The 16,897-nt window shown below is 42.0% G+C and overlaps 3 protein-coding genes across 5 annotated transcripts; all 3 read left to right on the forward strand.

Annotated features, from left to right (window-relative positions):
- Positions 1-3,601: 3,601 nt before the first annotated feature.
- Positions 3,602-8,737, forward strand: LOC125015760 (ETS1-related protein). Of its 3 annotated transcripts, none has more exons than XM_047597702.1 (8): positions 3,602-3,748; positions 3,893-3,974; positions 5,036-5,179; positions 5,263-5,337; positions 5,819-5,953; positions 6,041-6,274; positions 6,356-6,474; positions 7,592-8,737. In XM_047597702.1, the coding sequence occupies exons 1-8, from the start codon at positions 3,683-3,685 to the stop codon at positions 7,856-7,858; spliced, it is 1,122 nt and encodes a 373-aa protein (XP_047453658.1). In that variant the 5' UTR covers positions 3,602-3,682; the 3' UTR covers positions 7,859-8,737. The 3 variants fall into 3 exon arrangements, with proteins under 3 accessions (XP_047453658.1, XP_047453659.1, XP_047453660.1); XM_047597703.1 differs by having other exon boundaries at positions 5,069-5,179; XM_047597704.1 differs by lacking the exon at positions 3,602-3,748 and having other exon boundaries at positions 4,090-5,179.
- A 1,373-nt stretch (positions 8,738-10,110) lies between these two features.
- Positions 10,111-12,373, forward strand: LOC125017033 (apoptosis-associated speck-like protein containing a CARD). Its single transcript, XM_047599866.1, has 3 exons — positions 10,111-10,484; positions 11,082-11,123; positions 11,507-12,373. The coding sequence occupies exons 1-2, from the start codon at positions 10,232-10,234 to the stop codon at positions 11,105-11,107; spliced, it is 279 nt and encodes a 92-aa protein (XP_047455822.1). The 5' UTR covers positions 10,111-10,231; the 3' UTR covers positions 11,108-11,123; positions 11,507-12,373.
- Positions 12,374-13,339: 966 nt separating this feature from the next.
- On the forward strand, positions 13,340-16,329 carry LOC125017032 (apoptosis-associated speck-like protein containing a CARD). Its single transcript, XM_047599865.1, has 4 exons — positions 13,340-13,676; positions 14,420-14,461; positions 15,760-15,807; positions 15,896-16,329. Exons 1-4 carry the CDS (start codon positions 13,424-13,426, stop codon positions 16,156-16,158), a joined length of 606 nt encoding a protein of 201 aa, XP_047455821.1. The 5' UTR covers positions 13,340-13,423; the 3' UTR covers positions 16,159-16,329.
- Positions 16,330-16,897: the final 568 nt, after the last annotated feature.

The raw sequence follows: 16,897 nt of genomic DNA on the forward strand, positions 1-16,897 counted from the left end.
TAGAGTTTTATTTCAAAGGTCTATTTTATAGTAATAGTTCTGTCCAGTTAAGTCACTAATTTATCACCTTTCTTCCTGAGACCTGAGTTAAACGAGCATTTACCACAAAGACAAAACTCACAAGAAGCCGAGACAACGAATTAGAAAACGTACTAAACTGAGTTCAATATCAAAACACAGGAACGACCAGGTTCAGTTCACTTTAATTCATTTATATATATATATTCTTCAAAATGAAATGAAAATCAAAGATTTAGAGTCGGTTCAAATGCAAGGCCAGTTCATTAGGAACACTCCCTGGTGGATCTAATCTACATCCTCCTTCACCCTGAACTGGTTTGTTGTTTGAGGAGTCGAACCAACGTCTCTCTGAGGTTTTACAAACTAAAGCTCAACACCAGAACCTTCATGGAGACCAGGTTCGGAGCAGGACTGGTTCCACTAGTGAACCTAATGAAGTGGCCGGTGAGTGGAAACATATATAGGCCCAGACTGATTTGCTGTTTCCATGTAAATAAAAGCATCAACAACATGTGTCTAATTTACAAAAAACTATCTATGATACTATGATTTTTATCGTGTTTATTAATTATTCTCATCTGGGGGGAATTTAATCCGTTGTGATTTATTATTTATTTTCTATTTCAAACACATTTCATTTTATTCTACATGGCAGTTTTATAGATTTATTCCTACACTAGCGCTTCTGTCCATTTCTCTCCCCACTGTAACTATGAAGGAGAGTTTAATTTAACTGGATGATCATTGTGGAGGAAGGAGTTTATGGAGCTGACAACACGTCTGTCAGTTACCTGAAACTAAAGCTGAACAGCCTCCATGGACGGTTACATTACTATGATAAAAGTGTACCTAATAAACTGGCCAAAAATGCATGGAAATTAAATTCTTCTTCACAATTACAGGGTGAAACAATGTGAATTAGATGTTATTAAATTAGATTAAAAACAGAAAAACATTCCCATCGTATGGAAATATACAGAATAAACACTAAACACTGGAGGATGATGCAGATTTGTGTCTGTTTTTCCAAGTTAGACACAAAGGAGACGCTTTTATTTACATGGAAGCAGCAAATCTGTTTATTTTCATCATCACATTGGTTCGTGGCTTCATTAGGTTCAATAGCTCTTCCTTTTTAAGCCACATATAAAAGGTCAAACTCCAGTTTAATCAACAAAGAGAATTTAGATTAGAACGCAGTTCACTAGTGTACCTAATGTTTTGGCAAAACATTAAGTCTCTATTTCCCGTGCATTTGTTCACATGCTAATTTTGTACATATTTTTGCTTATACCATTTTATTTTACTAGATTTTTCTTTTTCTTTTATTTTATTTTACTAGATTTTTCTTTTTCTTTTATTTTATTTTACTAGATTTTTCTTTTTATTTTATTTGATGTTACTGGATTTTTACTTTTATATTATAATTATTTTATATTTCTTCTTACTTCTCAATAACGTGTGCAGCTGCAGCTCCTGTGACCAAACAATTTCCCTTGTGGATGAATAACGTATAAATAATATTATTTTAAAATACATGACTCTGTTTTAAGTGTTTTTTTTTTATTTGTGGTCTGTAGAAAGTGCGCTGAGTCCAACAGGACTCAACAGGAATAAAAGTGGAACTTAAATCAGCTTTGGGAACTTTCTGGGTTTCTGGCGCGTCTTGACGCAACGTGACCTCTGTGTGCGCGCGTGCGTGTCACTTGACATCCCCACGGCTGTTAATCACTTGCTTGTGTAACTTTATCCCACTTTGTGTCCTCGTCCGTCTCGAGGTGGAGCTCCCAATCACGACTCCCGTCTAGGCGCACGATTTCACCCGGCTGCACTTTTCCAGATGGCGTGTGCGTGTGCGCGCACGAGCTTGTGTGTGTGTGTGTGTGTGTGTGTGTGTGTGTGTGTGTGTGTGTGTGTGTGTGTGTGTGTGTGTGTGCGTGCGTGTGCGTGGTGTTTGTTTACACAGGGCGCGGGCTCGGCCTTATCTGCTGCAGCCACTCACGCTGTGATTTCAGACTTTCTTCTGCATGTGTTTTTTTTACGGGCCATTGTTTAGTCGAATGGTTTCTAAAGATACTGAGATTTTTTTTTTTCTCTCTTCCTCCCACCTCATTAAAAAGTCCACGGGCCAAAGCTCTGGTTTCTTAAAGGCTGCACTTCACCTCCACCCAGACGGGTTTTATTTAGTCAGACAGTCGGAATAGGAACCTGATCATTAACCCTGATCCATTAAACACTCTGGTTTTATATCCTCAAATAAAAGGCCCAGAAAAAGTTTATTCTGAATAATAAGCAAAGAGACGATTAATTGGTTCGTGTTTGTCGTCGATCAGTAGTTGAATCGACCAGTTTTATGTCAAAGATTAATCGATTAGTTTTAGATTAAACTGAGAAATCATAGACGAATGTGACTTAAATTATGAATCTATTTCCAGAGAAGTTGCTTATAAATGTTCTGCTAATTGATTAGTCCATTAATCGATTATTCATTCATTAATTGTTTAGTTAATATAAAAGGTAGAAACATCTGACTGTGACTCAGCTGATTATTTAGTTGATTATCAGAATGTTTGCAAATTTGCATTTTCTGTCGTTTGATCGATACGTTGAATTAATGAATTGATTAATTGTGTAACTAATATAAAAAGTCAACCTGCTAAGAATCTGGGACTTTTTATCATTTTAACCAGTTTGGTCTCTTTAAAAGCTCCAACTTGCGCGAAAATGTTGACGATTGTAACTTAATTGAATGTGAGAGAGGTTGACTTCATTTCATTAAACAACACATTCATTCATTAATCATTAATAGTTAAGTTAAAGGTGAGAAATCATTGATTATTACAAATATATGCGCATTTCTATTGTTTCATTAACCGATGAACCAGTAGTTGATAAATCAAGTGTTTAACTGATTTAAAACGAAGACAGTTAATTGATTATCAGAGTGGTTTCATTTACTCTCTCTGTCATTTATTCGATGCATTTAATTGATTCATTCATTCATCGTTTAGTTCGTTTAAAAGCTCAAACTGCTGTGAAATTACAGCCAGTTGTGTCTTAAGTGATAAATCATTTATCAGAAACGGTTCCCATCAGTCAATTAATCGTCTCTGTTAAAGCTTTTAGAAGAACAGATCGTTTAATTTCTTCCAGTTCATCAATTAATCGACTCTGTAAAAGGTCGAGAGAGTTAATTGATTAATTGATTAAGAGAGTAATCACTTGTAAATAACATTTATATAGTTTATATTTGCATCAAATGTAAATGAGACAGTGATTTATTATTAAATCAAATAAACGCGAATCTCACACTCTGTTTCTATATTTAATAATCGATGTCACGTCTCAGGTGCGTTCACACACAGTCTGATAATTAAAAGTGTTCATGTCCCTGTGAATAGTCTGTTATTGCTGTGACAGAGGGGGGTAAATAGAGAGGGGCTAGTTGGAGTAGGGGGGTGGGAGCTAGTTGGTGGGGGTGGGTGGGCAGCTGACGCGCGGGTCACGACGCACCAGGGCCGTGCGTCCCGCCCACCTTTCCTCTGCGCTTATAAAAGGCCCGGAGCCGGTGGGGGGGAGGCCGAGAGGAGACGGAGCAGAGACGGAGACGGAGCGACGACCTGCGGCCACAGACTGACGAGGAGACCCGAGAAGGAGCGACATGTACTGGGACTCTGTGATCAAACCAGGAGACAGAAACGCGCAGAGCATAGAGGCCAGAATAAAGGTAGGCGCTCACTTTCCCCACATGACTTAAATTACCCAGAACTCCTCCAGGACTTCTACCTGACTTCTCAAAGTTAACATTTTTAATATTTAATATTTTGTATGAAAGAGGAGTAGGTGTGTTTTAAAGCGTGTCTTTCCTCAGATGGAGCTGTGTCAGACCGGGTTCTACACCGAGGACTTCAGGACTCAGGAGGTGCCGGCCGGCTTCGACTTTGCATCTTATGGTGAGTGGAGTGTGACGGGGTTCAAACTCTGAGTCGTTTCCTCTCAACCTGAAGGACAGAGGAAATATTTTGGCAGCCGGTGTCATCACATTTTTTTTTTTTTTTTCTCAATGAGGCCTTGACAGCAGAGGCCTGCGTCAGGATGGCGGCCTGCTGCTGCTGCCTCTCAGATAAAGCCTCAGACAGGCTGGGTGCTCTGCCTTTTCCCTAATCCTTTCCTCCAGACTTCCTCCTCCAACAGATTTAGAGTCGCCCTCCCCATCCCTCCCCATCCCTCCCCATCCCTCCATCACTACTCTGTCACACTCCCTCCGCTGGCGTTTCCTCCTCGCTCTTCCTCCCCCTCCCTGCCGTGTTTCCTCCATCCATTGAGCTGTAAAGACCTGGGGGTCCTCACTGCTGATCTGACACTAAACTAATGTCTCTGACGTACGGACTCGTCCCATCGCTTCCTCTCTTAATGCAGAACAGAACTTTGACTGACCAGTTTAATATTGGACATTTATACATCAGAGACGTGTTAAACGTCCTCATTTCTGGTGCATTCAGGTGCTAATGATGCTGCCACAGATGCTGAATGTGATGATTTCATTGCTTTATCTCTCTCTTTTTTTTTTTTTAACTTAATCACTTCACAGCTGAACTTGTAGAGTTGCAGCATTTGTTAGTGGTGTCCGTGAACGCACCACTTAGGCTCCATCCAACAACAAAAGCAGAAATCTGCAGCATCTCCGAGCTGGTTCTGCACAGCACTCAGACTCAGGGCGTGCGATGGCAGCAGAGGCAGATTTCTGCAGCCTTACTGGTGCATTCAAAGACTTCACTAAAAATTGTTGCAGGAAAATCAATCAAACATCACATTCAACGTCTCAAGTGTCCAAATTTCCAAAGTGTCCGAAGAGATTTAACAAGTCTCGGTCTTTTCTGTTTCGTGCAAATGTTCAGTCTTTGCAAGTAAATGAGTAAAATGTTGTGTTCAGGGTCTGTTCTGGTCTTTCTTGACGCTTGTGTCCTTCATTCATCCACTGACTCCATCCGTCTGTGTCATGTTGAACCTCCAGACTTCCCTGGTGAAGACCTGTCTTTTCTGTTAGACAGTAAAATGCCCCCCCAGCAGCAGCAGCAGCAGCAGCAGCAGCAGCAGTACGTGGCAGACAGCAGCTACTCGGAGCCACCGAAAACCTCCCACCCTTATGACACCAAAGGTACAGACATGCGGACGTCCAGCCTGCTCCACTCTGAGAGCGTCGCTGGTGTTTGTGGCTCATCTTCTGCTCTTTGCCCTCAGTGAGCTCCAGCGACACCGCCCTCTTCAACCTGGACTCGTACCAGGAGTTCAACTGGTGGAGCTCGTACCCCCACGGTGAGTCTCCGCGTCTGTCTCTGGGTCTGATCTTCAGGGTTTTCACCGGGGAAACGAAGGAATGTCGAGCTGTTGCATTAAAATGATCTTTGTACTAAAACAACTTGAATAAAATCACACGCTATGACAGTGCATTCAACATCAAAGCTACTCTACGTGCATGGAAATGCAGTGATGCAATAATAATACTTCATCAGTGACATTTATATTTATACTATATATTATATTTTAATTCGTCCCTTTTTGCACTGCCCAACTCAGGGGTTGCAGCAGCCACCTTATGTATATTTGTCTATTTGTCATGTGTAGTTTTTGTTCTGCTTTGTTTATATCCACTACATATATTCTCCTCACGTTTGTACATTTTGTGATGAAGTTGCTGCACCGTTGAGGAAGGAAGTTTCAATCCTGTGACAGTAAAGCTGACTTTGATAATTATGGCATATCTGGAAACCCTGCTGACCTTGTCCCTGTCCTGTAGACGGGCCGACGGTGGACCAGACCCCCGGCTACCAGGAGCCTCTGCAGACGTACCAGAGCCTGGTGCCTCAGAGTGGCCAGTTCAGCCCGGCCGTGGAGGGCAGCCACAGCCCCTTCGTCGCCGGCCCAGCACAGAGTGAGACATTTTTCACCTTCAGATGAATTAAACCTGTTTGTTGCTGCTGTTGAGCTCTGGGAGTAACTCTTCCTCCTCCGGCTGCAGGTGAGACAGACCAGAGCTACTACGACTCAGATGGTCAGAGGCAGCCCTCGTCCTTCTGGCCTGAATACCCCGGCTTCACCACCCCAGCGCCTCACCCGTCCCTGGGCCCCTGCACCTCCAGCCACGGCCCTCAGTCCTCAGAGCAGTACTGCCCCCGTGTGGCCAAGCGAAAAACCGCAGCGTCCCAGAGGCCGGACAGGGAGGGCCAGATGACGGGGATGTCGGCTTATCCAGGTCAGAACCGGCGACGTGACGTGAACCACATTAAACCAAACTGATCCACCTGTAACCAAACAAATCAACGTGTTCCCTCAGGGTCTGGTCCCATCCAGCTGTGGCAGTTTTTACTGGAGCTCCTTCTGGACTCCGCCTGTCGAACCTTCATCTCCTGGACGGGAGACGGCTGGGAGTTCAAGATGTCCGACCCCACAGAGGTGAGAAGGAATCCTGCTTTAGATTCAGGTGCACTGAGAGTCAAATGTTTGCACACAGCTTCTCGTTGAAGTCACCTTATAATAATTTTTGCAACAAAAAAAACAAAACAAAAAAAAACAACCATTTTTTGAATCCTTTAACGACTGTAGAAAATGACACATTGCATCATGCAGCATTTACTCAAACACACCTGGTGTCCAGAGCTCTGATTGGTTCAAAAAAATGCTGCTGTCCCATAAACCACCCAGAGGAATGATAGAGGGTTAAAACTTATAGTTTCTACTCACTATTAAGATCAAGATTTTGCATTAAAACACATGCAGTAAACTCATAAAATATAAGTATTTTGCCACATGCAGAGATGATTCGTCTCCCTTCACGCTTCTTCATAAGTACAGCCATAGACTGTAAAAAAAAAAAAAAGTGGACGCCATGACACATCCGACACGTCTAAAGTGAAGCCAAAGTATGCAGAGCGCCCCCTGGTGGCTGGCTGCTGCAGTAAAGCTCATATAAGCTCCGCCTCCTCCGTGTTAGTGGGCGGGACCAAACTTAAAACACTGAAGTACAAGTCAAATACCGTTCAGGTAACTAATATGAAGCTGCAAGAGTTTTCACTTTTTTCACGCTATAAAAACAGGAAGTGACATCATGATCGACCACCAGGATCTGATAGAACAGTTTTGTTAAACTTTAGTTCCAGTGAATTAATGTATTTTGCTAGTGTCAATAATCCAACGTTAACTCTGTGGGAGAGAAAGTCTCAGACTGTAGTTAGCATTTACAAAGTCTGAGTCTGTACTTTAGAATAAATAAATACATTAAGTGTGTAAGCCAATGTTTATTAGAAAGAGTGGGCGGGGCATCAATAGTTTTTTTTTTTATCAGAACCTGATCTTCTTATCTCCTTCACTCCTACAACAGTTTCAAGTATAATTCAGCGTCCAGATGTTTGAATGTCTGAGCTGCTGAAGGTTTCATCCTGTTAAACTTCCCAAATTTCAGCTGCAAAATATTTGTAGGGAAGATGAATCACTTGGGACTTGTAGTATTTTCTGTGTCCTTGTTGTTGTTGCTACTGTTACGTGAGTGTCTGTGGTTCCTGTGGATCCACAGGTGGCAAAGCGCTGGGGTCAGTGCAAGAACAAGCCCAAGATGAACTACGAGAAGCTGAGTCGCGGCCTGCGCTACTACTACCACAAGAACATCATCCACAAGACGGCGGGGAAGCGCTACGTCTACCGCTTCGTGTGCGACATGCAGGGCATGCTGGGAAAGACGGCGCAGGAGGTCCTGAGCAGCCTCAACGTTTTACCGTCCAGCCCCGACTCGTGGCAGCGTCCCGTCACCGAGCACAGCAGCGAGACGTGGCCTTCGCAGTAAGAAGAGGGCGAGCAGCTCCCTCTGCAGAGTCCTGCAGCCCGGCCTGAGAGGACGGCAGCGTCCTCCCATCATGCATCAGGCTCCAAAGACGGCAGGGGACTCTCACGTCCCTTTTCCACCAATAAGAACCTGGTGCTAGTTTGGCGCTGGCGCCGGAGCCAGTTAATTACTCCAGCCTGTTTAAATAGGACGTATCCAGAGCAACTGAGTGCTGTTCATGAACATGTTGGAGCTCATTCATGGTCTTGGCCTTTTTTAAACCCAAGACTCTGAAGTTAAACAGTTAAGAATTAAGAAGTTGTTGGGTTCGTCTGAATTTTGTGTGTTGGTTGAATCCTGTAATGACTTTTATCAATGAAACCAGAAGAAAATGACGTATTGCATCATGCAGCATTAATCAGCCACTACTCGTGTCCAGAGCTCTGATTGGTTCAGAAAGCTACGTCCCAGCCGAGTGTTAAAGGGTTAACTGGTTCCAACCTGCTGCCTCCAAAGAGGGTTCATAGCTTTCTCTGTTCCTGTTTTGGTCTGTGACCCCGCCCACTGAGGGCTCTGGCCCCTGTTTAGCCCAGTTTGGAGTAAAAACAAAGAAGCGGAGCTAAGTCAGGCTCTGACTCTGAACCAGCCCTGGAGCCTGTTTGGTGGTAAAAGGTTCTTGGCCTCAGGCCTACGGCCTTAAGGCACCACAGACGGATACTATGTGTCGTGTCCAAGAAGGAAGTTGTAAATATTGTTTATAGGAGCCGTGTGTAGAGTTTTGTGCATTTATGTTATAATTATTATTATAATTATTATTATTATTACCACAGAACTCACGTCTACCTCTGACTCACTGTGAAGGTTTTACTGTCGTCTGTAAATAAACCGTATATGAACATGCGACGTGTTCGAGTTTTATGTCTGAACTCACCTCACCTGGCCAGATCATTAGGTACACCAGCAAATGCATTCTGGTGGAAATCCTCCTTTGTTCTGATGTCCGGAGAGGTTCAGATCATTGTGGAGGATGGACTTTGTGTTTTCATTTCATTAATGTATTTATTTGCCACAGTTTTAGACTCATTGAAGCACAACAACAGTAACAATAATGCCAGGGAAACTGAGGTGGATAATTATTGGCTATAAAGAAATTAAAAATGGGGAAAGTGTTTTACTTAACGAACCAAATACAAATTGAGCAAGTACGCCAAGTCTGCAAAACAAGGCTGATGAATGACGTCTTGGTTTCAGAAGCAGGTTTTAGAAACTAAAGCTCAACACCAGAACCTTCATGGAGACCAGGTTTAGAGCAGGACTGGTTCCACTAGTGAACCTAATGAAGTGGCCGGTGAGTGGAAACATATATAGGCCCAGACTTCGATAAATAAATTTGCTGTTTCTATGTAAATAGAAGCATCTCCCTTGTGTCTGCTTTACAAACCCCCTACATGTGTGTGTAGCTGTGATACCACTCTCTAGTTTTTATTATTTATTCTCTTCTGTTTTTAATTTGATTTGATAACATTTATTACACATAGTTTCCTTTATTGTTTATTCTCATTTAGGAGGAATTTAATTCTCTATATTCTATTATTTATTTATTTTTATTTAATTTTATTCTACAGGACATTTTATAGATGGATTTCTACACGTGGTCCATTTCTCCCACTCAAATGAAGAAGAGTTTCATTTCAGTGCAGTTACACTGACTTGGCCAGTTTATTAGGTACACTACTGAACTCATTCTAACAGAGAATAAAACAGTCCTGCTCTAAATCCTCCTCCATGACTGAGTTATTGGAAACTAGTGTTATATATTAGAATGCATTCAGTAGCGTGGACAGATCTGTGGAGTGGACCGGAGGGAATCACCTGCTGCTCAACGAGGACACGACCAAAGAGATGGAGACTGAGTCCAGGAGGATGGGAACAGCTCCTCCGATCCTCTGAATCGTATAATACTGTATGTGCCTGTGCTGTGGACACTTAACTGTATTGTCCTGCACTAATATGCTATATGTGCTACATTCATGGACTTTAATGATCCGCGAGGGAAATTAGTTTGTCGGTAAACGCAAGAAAGATAAAAAATAAAATGAGATTAAAAAGTGTCCGATATGGTTGCGTAGCAACAGCGGCATGGATCGTGTCACCGCACGGTGTTTGCAGGTTAATAATTAAAACCCCTCCCCGCCGTACTTTATTACTGTATTATGTGACCGTGTACTACTCCATTCATGTGAATGTCATAGTTCCTATTTTTCTCGGTGTCCATAAACGCGTCCTTCCTGGAAACCACCTCCTCGGTTCATCCGTTCATCATCTGCTTATCTGGCGGCTGAGAAGTTTGGAGAACCCCCCTCCCTCCTCGTCGCAGGCCGCAGGGACCGAGGCATGGCCCGTAAGAACTTGAAGTTTTGCCTGGCGGACGCCCTGGAGGATCTGGGGCAGCAGGACTTCAAGAAGTTTGTCCACCGGCTCCGGGACCGCAGGATCGAACCGCGCGTCCCGCTCAGCAAGGTGGAGGGGAAAGGCTTCCTGGAAGTCACGGACGTGTTGGTCTCCCACTTCACAGACAAGGGGGCCGTGGACGTGGCCGTGGAGATCCTGAGGAGCATTGGCTGCAACGAAGCCGCAAACGCTCTGGGTGAGTCCCCGGAAAGTAAAGGGCCCCCGGGGGCGGGACAGACACACATCTGCAAAGTGCCACCAGTGCAGTTTTTCAGTGCATACAAACTATTACTTATCTGCAGATTTACTCAGATAGAGGACACATCAATGAGACCCAGGACTGAACAACAAAACAGACCACATAGATTTTTATTAAGAAGTGTCTTTGTTTTTAAGGACAGTTAAAACAGAGAGAACACTGACTGTACCAGAGCAAAAAGAAAGTGCTCTTTACTCTGTTCTCTGTGTTCAGTTTCAAAGGCGCCACTCCCTCTGAAAGACGAAAGGAAATACAGACCTCTGTGTAAGAGCATCAAATTCAGAGGGTTCAGAGACTATTTTAAACCGGCAGCAAAGATATAAAACATGCATGAGACTGAGAGGCTGATATATGACATGAGCATATTTATTAAATGATCAGAGGATCGATGCTGCAGCTGCACGAGTTAAATCAGAGTCCTGACATAACATCGACAAGCAACACAAGTTATTAAAATAAAAAATAACCCATGACTCACAGCGTGTATGACTCTTCTTCCAGTGACTAACGTTGACTTTCTGTTGTGTTTCACAGTCAGAGAGACAAGTGGAGGACCTTGAACGTCTCATCCTCAAAGTGAGCTGAGTTTTTTTTTTTAAGCTGCTGCAGAATTATTTCACAGGACCTCATCGTTTAGTTAAAAGCTGCAATCCACAAGATCTCAGTGCAGCGCTGAACAGCTGGTGGGTGCATGTGTCTGTCTTTACACGGGTATGAGTCGACCAGGGACCTTCCTTTCTGCTCTGAGCTCCTCTCAGAGCCACTGACTGATGCTGCAAAGGGAGCGTTTGCTTTTTACTACTATTCACAGACTCATCAGAGGCCGAGTCGTCACTCAAACGATCAGATTTTAAAATTAAAAGTTTCCTGATGTGGAATTTTAATCCTCTTTTTATTATCAGTCTCAAAGTCTCACTAATGTGTCACTAAAGTCTCAGTGTGGTTGTGTGTTTCTTCAGGGAATAGCGGCGTGCATCAAAACGCTCCCTTCAAGCGAGTGACCAGCGTTGGATGAAATGTTCATCAGCGTGACTCAGTGGAGGGTCAAAAGGGGCCTTGATGGATCCATGAAGGAGGCTCCGTGCGTTTCTTTTAGGAGCTTTGGTTTTAGACTCTGAAATAAAAACAAAAGACATAAAAGTTGATTTGATTTTCAATTTAAAAAGAAAGATTTTTACCTTTGGTCCTTTCATATACGATGTAAACACAAATACATGGAGAAATAAAAGAGAAAACAGTGATTCATATAAAACCAGAAGTTTTTATATAAGAAGAAGAAGAAGTTGTTTTTAATGCAGAGTAAATCACTCTGCATCACCTGGATCTTCCTCCAACCAATCAGAGACATTTTAGACTAATTCATCTCCACCTCCATCCTCGTTAATCTAGTTTCCTGTAGGACTCAGCGTCGCTCATTCACGCCCTGGAAAGAAGCCAGATGTTTGAATTCTTTTGTTTTTCTGAGGGTTGCAGACCTCCATGCTCTGCCTCCTCACAAACCTCCTCTCTCTTTCTTAATACCCACTGAAATGTGACTTCTGACTCTCTGATTTCCATTTCTCCCTCCATCACTAGTCGATCGGGTCCTACAGAGTCTGAGCTTCGATCAATGACCTGAACTAGAGACCCTGAGAGAATCTGAAATGTTTCACAACTTGTGTTTTTGTTTCTTAATTGTTGGTGTTATGTTCACTTGCATCTTGTTCCTTAGCAAGATCTGACATGCGCAGCGTGGTGTTGGTTTGAGTCACTCCCTCTAGATGCATATCTGCCATTATTCTCCAGCAGCTGATTAAATCGTTGGTGTCTGTTCTCGTCAGACAGGATCTCTGCCTCTAGTTGTTTCACTGTGTGACGCTTCCAAACTACAACAAAATCACTTCTGTTCGGTTTTTAAATCTGTCTAAATACGAACGACCCAAAGCAGAACCTGCACCGGTGTCATGACTGGTCCAAGTAAAGAATATGTGTCCATGTTTTATTTCTGCATAGATTCAGTCTTATTATTATTATTATTATTATTAATAATGCTTTTGTTTACTTTGCTCAACTGACTCTGTTACTGGGTGTTTTATCTAAAACAACTGTGTGTAGTAAAACGGGTATTATTTAAATTTCATGTTAAATTGTTTATATTGTAATTAGTTAAGAAAAAAAAAACGGTTTATTTGCCTAAACATTTGTCTGCATTTTATTATAATCAACAAACCAAAGGCAAAACTAAGAAGTTATTCACTGATCATGACATAGCCCTATATTTACTTGGTATTGGATAGATACCAAAATATCCCAGTCCTGATGTGCACCTGTACCTGGTAGATCTGGATCTAGACCACATTCAAGATCCAAAAAGTTTATTGTCACATGCAGAAACACGTTTCCCCGAACAATGAGATTTTAGTTTTGTTCTAAACCTACAATATAAAAATATGAGAATAGTATATAAAGACTTTTATTAGGTGTATGTGGAGAGAAGCCACGCAGACACATGGAGAACATGCAAACTTCCTTTATTTCACTCTTAAATGACCTGCTCACTCATTTTACTGCCGCTGTAACTGGAACCTCGGACCCTGTTGGCGTTACATAAGCGGTCACATACTAACTCACCGGAAAGAAAGAAGAGAAAAAGAAATGTTCTTACCACGTGCGTGTGACTAAAATCAAGTTTTTTATGTTATTACATTATTTTTTAGATTCATAAGTCTTATGCATTGCTGCCTCATTTATCATGTTTATATTATGTTCTATAGATGCGTAACATCTGGGTTCAAAAATCCGACAGCCCGTGAATGCATCGCACTTCGCTTCCTATTTCTCACTGAGTTTTGCGCCTTGAGCCTGAGCTGGTCTGATTTGAGCCTCGGAGCGGACAAATGCCTCCTAAAAGCATCAAAGCGGCTCTTCTGGACGCCCTGGAGGACCTGTCGCAGGACAACTTCAAGAAGTTTGTGGAGAAGCTCCTGGACCGCAGGGACGAGCCGCGCGTAAAGCGCAGCAAAGTGGAGGGGAAAGACCGCATCGACGTGACCAACGTCCTGGTCTCCACGTTTACCGAGGCGGGAGCTCTGCCGGTGACCGTGGACATCCTGAAGATCATTGACTGCGCAGACATCGCGGAGAGTCTCGGTAAAGACCCCGCGGTTACGCGTAGCTAGTCTGTGATTATTCTACTAGAGCTTTACTTCCCTGAGGTGCAGGCTGCAGCCAATCCGGTTCCTCCGCTGTGGAGGGAAAAGGACGATTATCTCATCGCATCTCATCTTCCGCACTCCTTCCTCACTAGGGTCGGTCTATTATATGTTACGTTATATATTCCATAAATACTAAAACATATTAAGCATTAATTATTATGCAACTGAATAACTAGTTGCTATCTCTAAACATTACCTGCTCTACACATATGTATTTATGAAATGAGAGGGTTTCGCAACTATGGACCATAGACTGTATATAAACATGGAGAACACGTCTCCACTTCCTCTCACTTTGCCAAACTGATACTATTTTCGCGGGGATAAAGCCAGAGTCTGATCAGTACGGTCCGAGGGCGGAGCCACGATAGCGAAGCCCCGCCCACACTTCCTTCAGACTCACCGGCGTTTTCGTCTAATTAATCATAGGCTCTGCTCTACATCCACCAGTTCCACAGAAATATTGGATTATACACTGAAGTTATTTTACAACCCTTGGTCGTCGCCATTATGTCACAATCATCGGCATCATATTAAGTATCTAAAATGACAGAAACCATCCGTGAAAAACTATAAGCTACTAAAGGACATAAGTAGTATTTAAATATAAACATTGCTCAGGCATTTTAAACTCTGTCTTCAACACAATCTAACACTGTGTCCTCTTCATATTTGTAGCTAAAGAGACAAGCGGACAATCCTCCACTCCTCCTGCTTCCTGTGAGTTGTTGTCTTTCCTTTTTCTTTTTACACTTTTGCACACATCACAGATTTAGCTGTCACATTCCACAGTAATTATTCTTCTCTGGTACGTTTGACATTTGACAAAAGGCTGATTGGATGTTAGTCGTTCCTCAGACTGCCACTATTTGCCCAGTATTTACACAAAAGATGGACGTTTTCATTCGTGCTTCAGCATAAAGACGTCAATAGAAGATCCATGAATGATCGAATCACTTTAATGACCTTTCACATCACGACATCAACAACTAGAAGAAAGTCAGCTGCTAGGTTTGAAGGAAAAAGGTTGAAAAGATTGAATGTTCAAACCAAAGAGATTTCAAAACACGCAACGAGAAACAGGAAACGTCGATTATGCAAAGTAGGAGACTCTGGTCACGACCCAGACCAGTTCTTGTGACATGATTCAGAGTCGTACGTAACACATATGATTTAAAACCCGATCGGATGTTTCATTTAAAATAGAAACAAAGAAATGAATGAATGCTTTCAGAGAGGAAGTGTGGATTATGCAAATTAGGAGACACTGATCATCACTCCTAGTTTGAATGAGGAGGAGCGACGGAGGCTTGAAAACATAGAATAGAATAGAATAGAATAGAATAGAATAGAATAGAATAGAATAGAATAGAATAGAATAGAGGAGGTTGGAGGTTGTCCAGTGCAACAAGTAGTTTACAACTCTGTAAGATGCTCAGAAGAAGCAGTAAAAGTATTAAGAAGATTATATTTATATCTAAATCTAAGTTGGAATGGAACTGAACTGTAATATAAATATTAATACCAATATAAATATGTGCAATAGAACATATGGCTATGTTATATGTACAGTATTGTGCATATTGTCATCCAGTATAGTTTATTTATACAGTAAAATTTATGATGTCTTCTACAAACTAAGATCAAGAACAAAAGCCTCCTGCTAGATTTGAAGAAACAATAGATGATCAGATCTAATGTTCGAACTAAAACTAGCATTAAAATAAAAACCTGGACCTGTAAAGTAGATGTAACGGCCCCGTGTACGTGTGGATTATGAAGTGATCAGTTAAAAATATCCTCATTAGTAGATCCATAAACCTGCTGCAGGTTTCTCAGGATTAAACGTCACCATGAGAAACTTGTACCGAACTGCTGCACGAACCCAGAATCCAGAAACTTTTATGCATTCTCTACAAAAATCTAATATATCACTATAATACATCCTATACACAAAAAAACTGAACCGAGCACCAGCTTGTTTCTGAGTTGTTTGTGAAGTCTGACCTTTGTTTCAGCTTCGAGTGCCTCAGCCGGAGCAGCTGGTGGAAATACGATGGCAGAAGGTGGGTGTCTCCTTCACATCACTGTCTGATTGTCTTTTAATTTCACACACTTAAGAAATATTTAAAAGCTCTCTGCTCCTTTTTCCAGACAATCACTTTGTGAATAAACATCAACTGGAGCTGATCAGAAGAGTGAGCAACATCGAACCCATTCTGGATGAGCTCCTTGTCGAAGGAGTTATCCAAGAAGACGCGTATGATACAATCAGATCTAAACCGACCACTCAGGAGAAGATGAGGGCGCTTTATAGGGGTCCGCTCAAAGCTGGCGTTCGCAGCAAAGACGTCTTCTATGGAATCCTTCTGAAACAGGAGAAATATCTCGTTGACGACCTCAGCAAGAGCCAGTGATCGTACATTATCAGACACGTGATGAGATTTAAAACCTGATGCATCAAATGTTTTGTTGATAAAAAAAAAATGAATTAATATTTTCACCAGCTGTTTTTATCCACCACAAGTCAAACAAGTCGAGAGTTTTTAGCCTCATCATTTTTAAATAAAACCGAATTTTCTCCTCAACGTTTGCGCGTTCTTTGTCCCAGTAACGAGACCCACGGTGTGTCGTCCCGGTTCCAACACTTGAAAGGCAGCAGTGCTCAGATGTTTCTACTGGAACAGAAATAATATACAAGTGTATTAATTTATTCAGTCCAATAAGACTCAAGTCTAGGATTAGAAGTTAACTTCCAGGTCCAATCAGAGTCCATGTGTTCAGAAGTGTCTCCATCAATGTGATGAGACTCAGTTCCTGGTTTAGTTTGAATAAATTAATTAAAAACTCTTTTTAGCTGTTTCCAGGAGTAACTGTCTGTCATCTCACATCATCACCTTCGCTTCAGGTTATTATTTGATTTAGTAAAAAAAATTCAAGAAATCCACATGTGCATGATTAATCCAGAAAATATGTTTGTGAATCCATATGATGTAATGAATCTCATTAATAATCAGCGAATGTATATTTTTCAGCGAATAATTAAGTTGATGTTTTTTAACCAACAGATAAATATGATAAATTATGTCCTGTAGCGGTGCTTCCAGGATGCGCATGGAGGCTGTGTAGAAGAATCTTTTGCAGCATAGAAGAAAT

This window comes from Mugil cephalus, chromosome 11 (assembly GCF_022458985.1).
Source record: "Mugil cephalus isolate CIBA_MC_2020 chromosome 11, CIBA_Mcephalus_1.1, whole genome shotgun sequence".
In the NCBI taxonomy this organism is placed as follows: Eukaryota; Metazoa; Chordata; class Actinopteri; order Mugiliformes; family Mugilidae; genus Mugil; species Mugil cephalus.

What these genes read in the sequence shown, in the direction of transcription:
- LOC125015760 (XM_047597702.1), top strand. Translation starts at nt 3,683, where the DNA reads ATGTACTGGGACTCTGTGATCAAACCAGGAGACAGAAACGCGCAGAGC. An exon ending in CTTCGACTTTGCATCTTATG is followed by an intron (nt 3,975 to 5,035) that starts GTGAGTGGAGTG and finishes TTGAACCTCCAG; the next exon opens with ACTTCCCTGGTGAAGACCTG. An exon ending in GGGGATGTCGGCTTATCCAG is followed by an intron (nt 6,275 to 6,355) that starts GTCAGAACCGGC and finishes GTGTTCCCTCAG; the next exon opens with GGTCTGGTCCCATCCAGCTG.
- LOC125017033 (XM_047599866.1), top strand. Translation starts at nt 10,232, where the DNA reads ATGGCCCGTAAGAACTTGAAGTTTTGCCTGGCGGACGCCCTGGAGGAT. An exon ending in CGAAGCCGCAAACGCTCTGG is followed by an intron (nt 10,485 to 11,081) that starts GTGAGTCCCCGG and finishes TGTGTTTCACAG; the next exon opens with TCAGAGAGACAAGTGGAGGA.
- LOC125017032 (XM_047599865.1), top strand. Translation starts at nt 13,424, where the DNA reads ATGCCTCCTAAAAGCATCAAAGCGGCTCTTCTGGACGCCCTGGAGGAC. An exon ending in CTCCACTCCTCCTGCTTCCT is followed by an intron (nt 14,462 to 15,759) that starts GTGAGTTGTTGT and finishes CCTTTGTTTCAG; the next exon opens with CTTCGAGTGCCTCAGCCGGA. An exon ending in TGGAAATACGATGGCAGAAG is followed by an intron (nt 15,808 to 15,895) that starts GTGGGTGTCTCC and finishes TCCTTTTTCCAG; the next exon opens with ACAATCACTTTGTGAATAAA.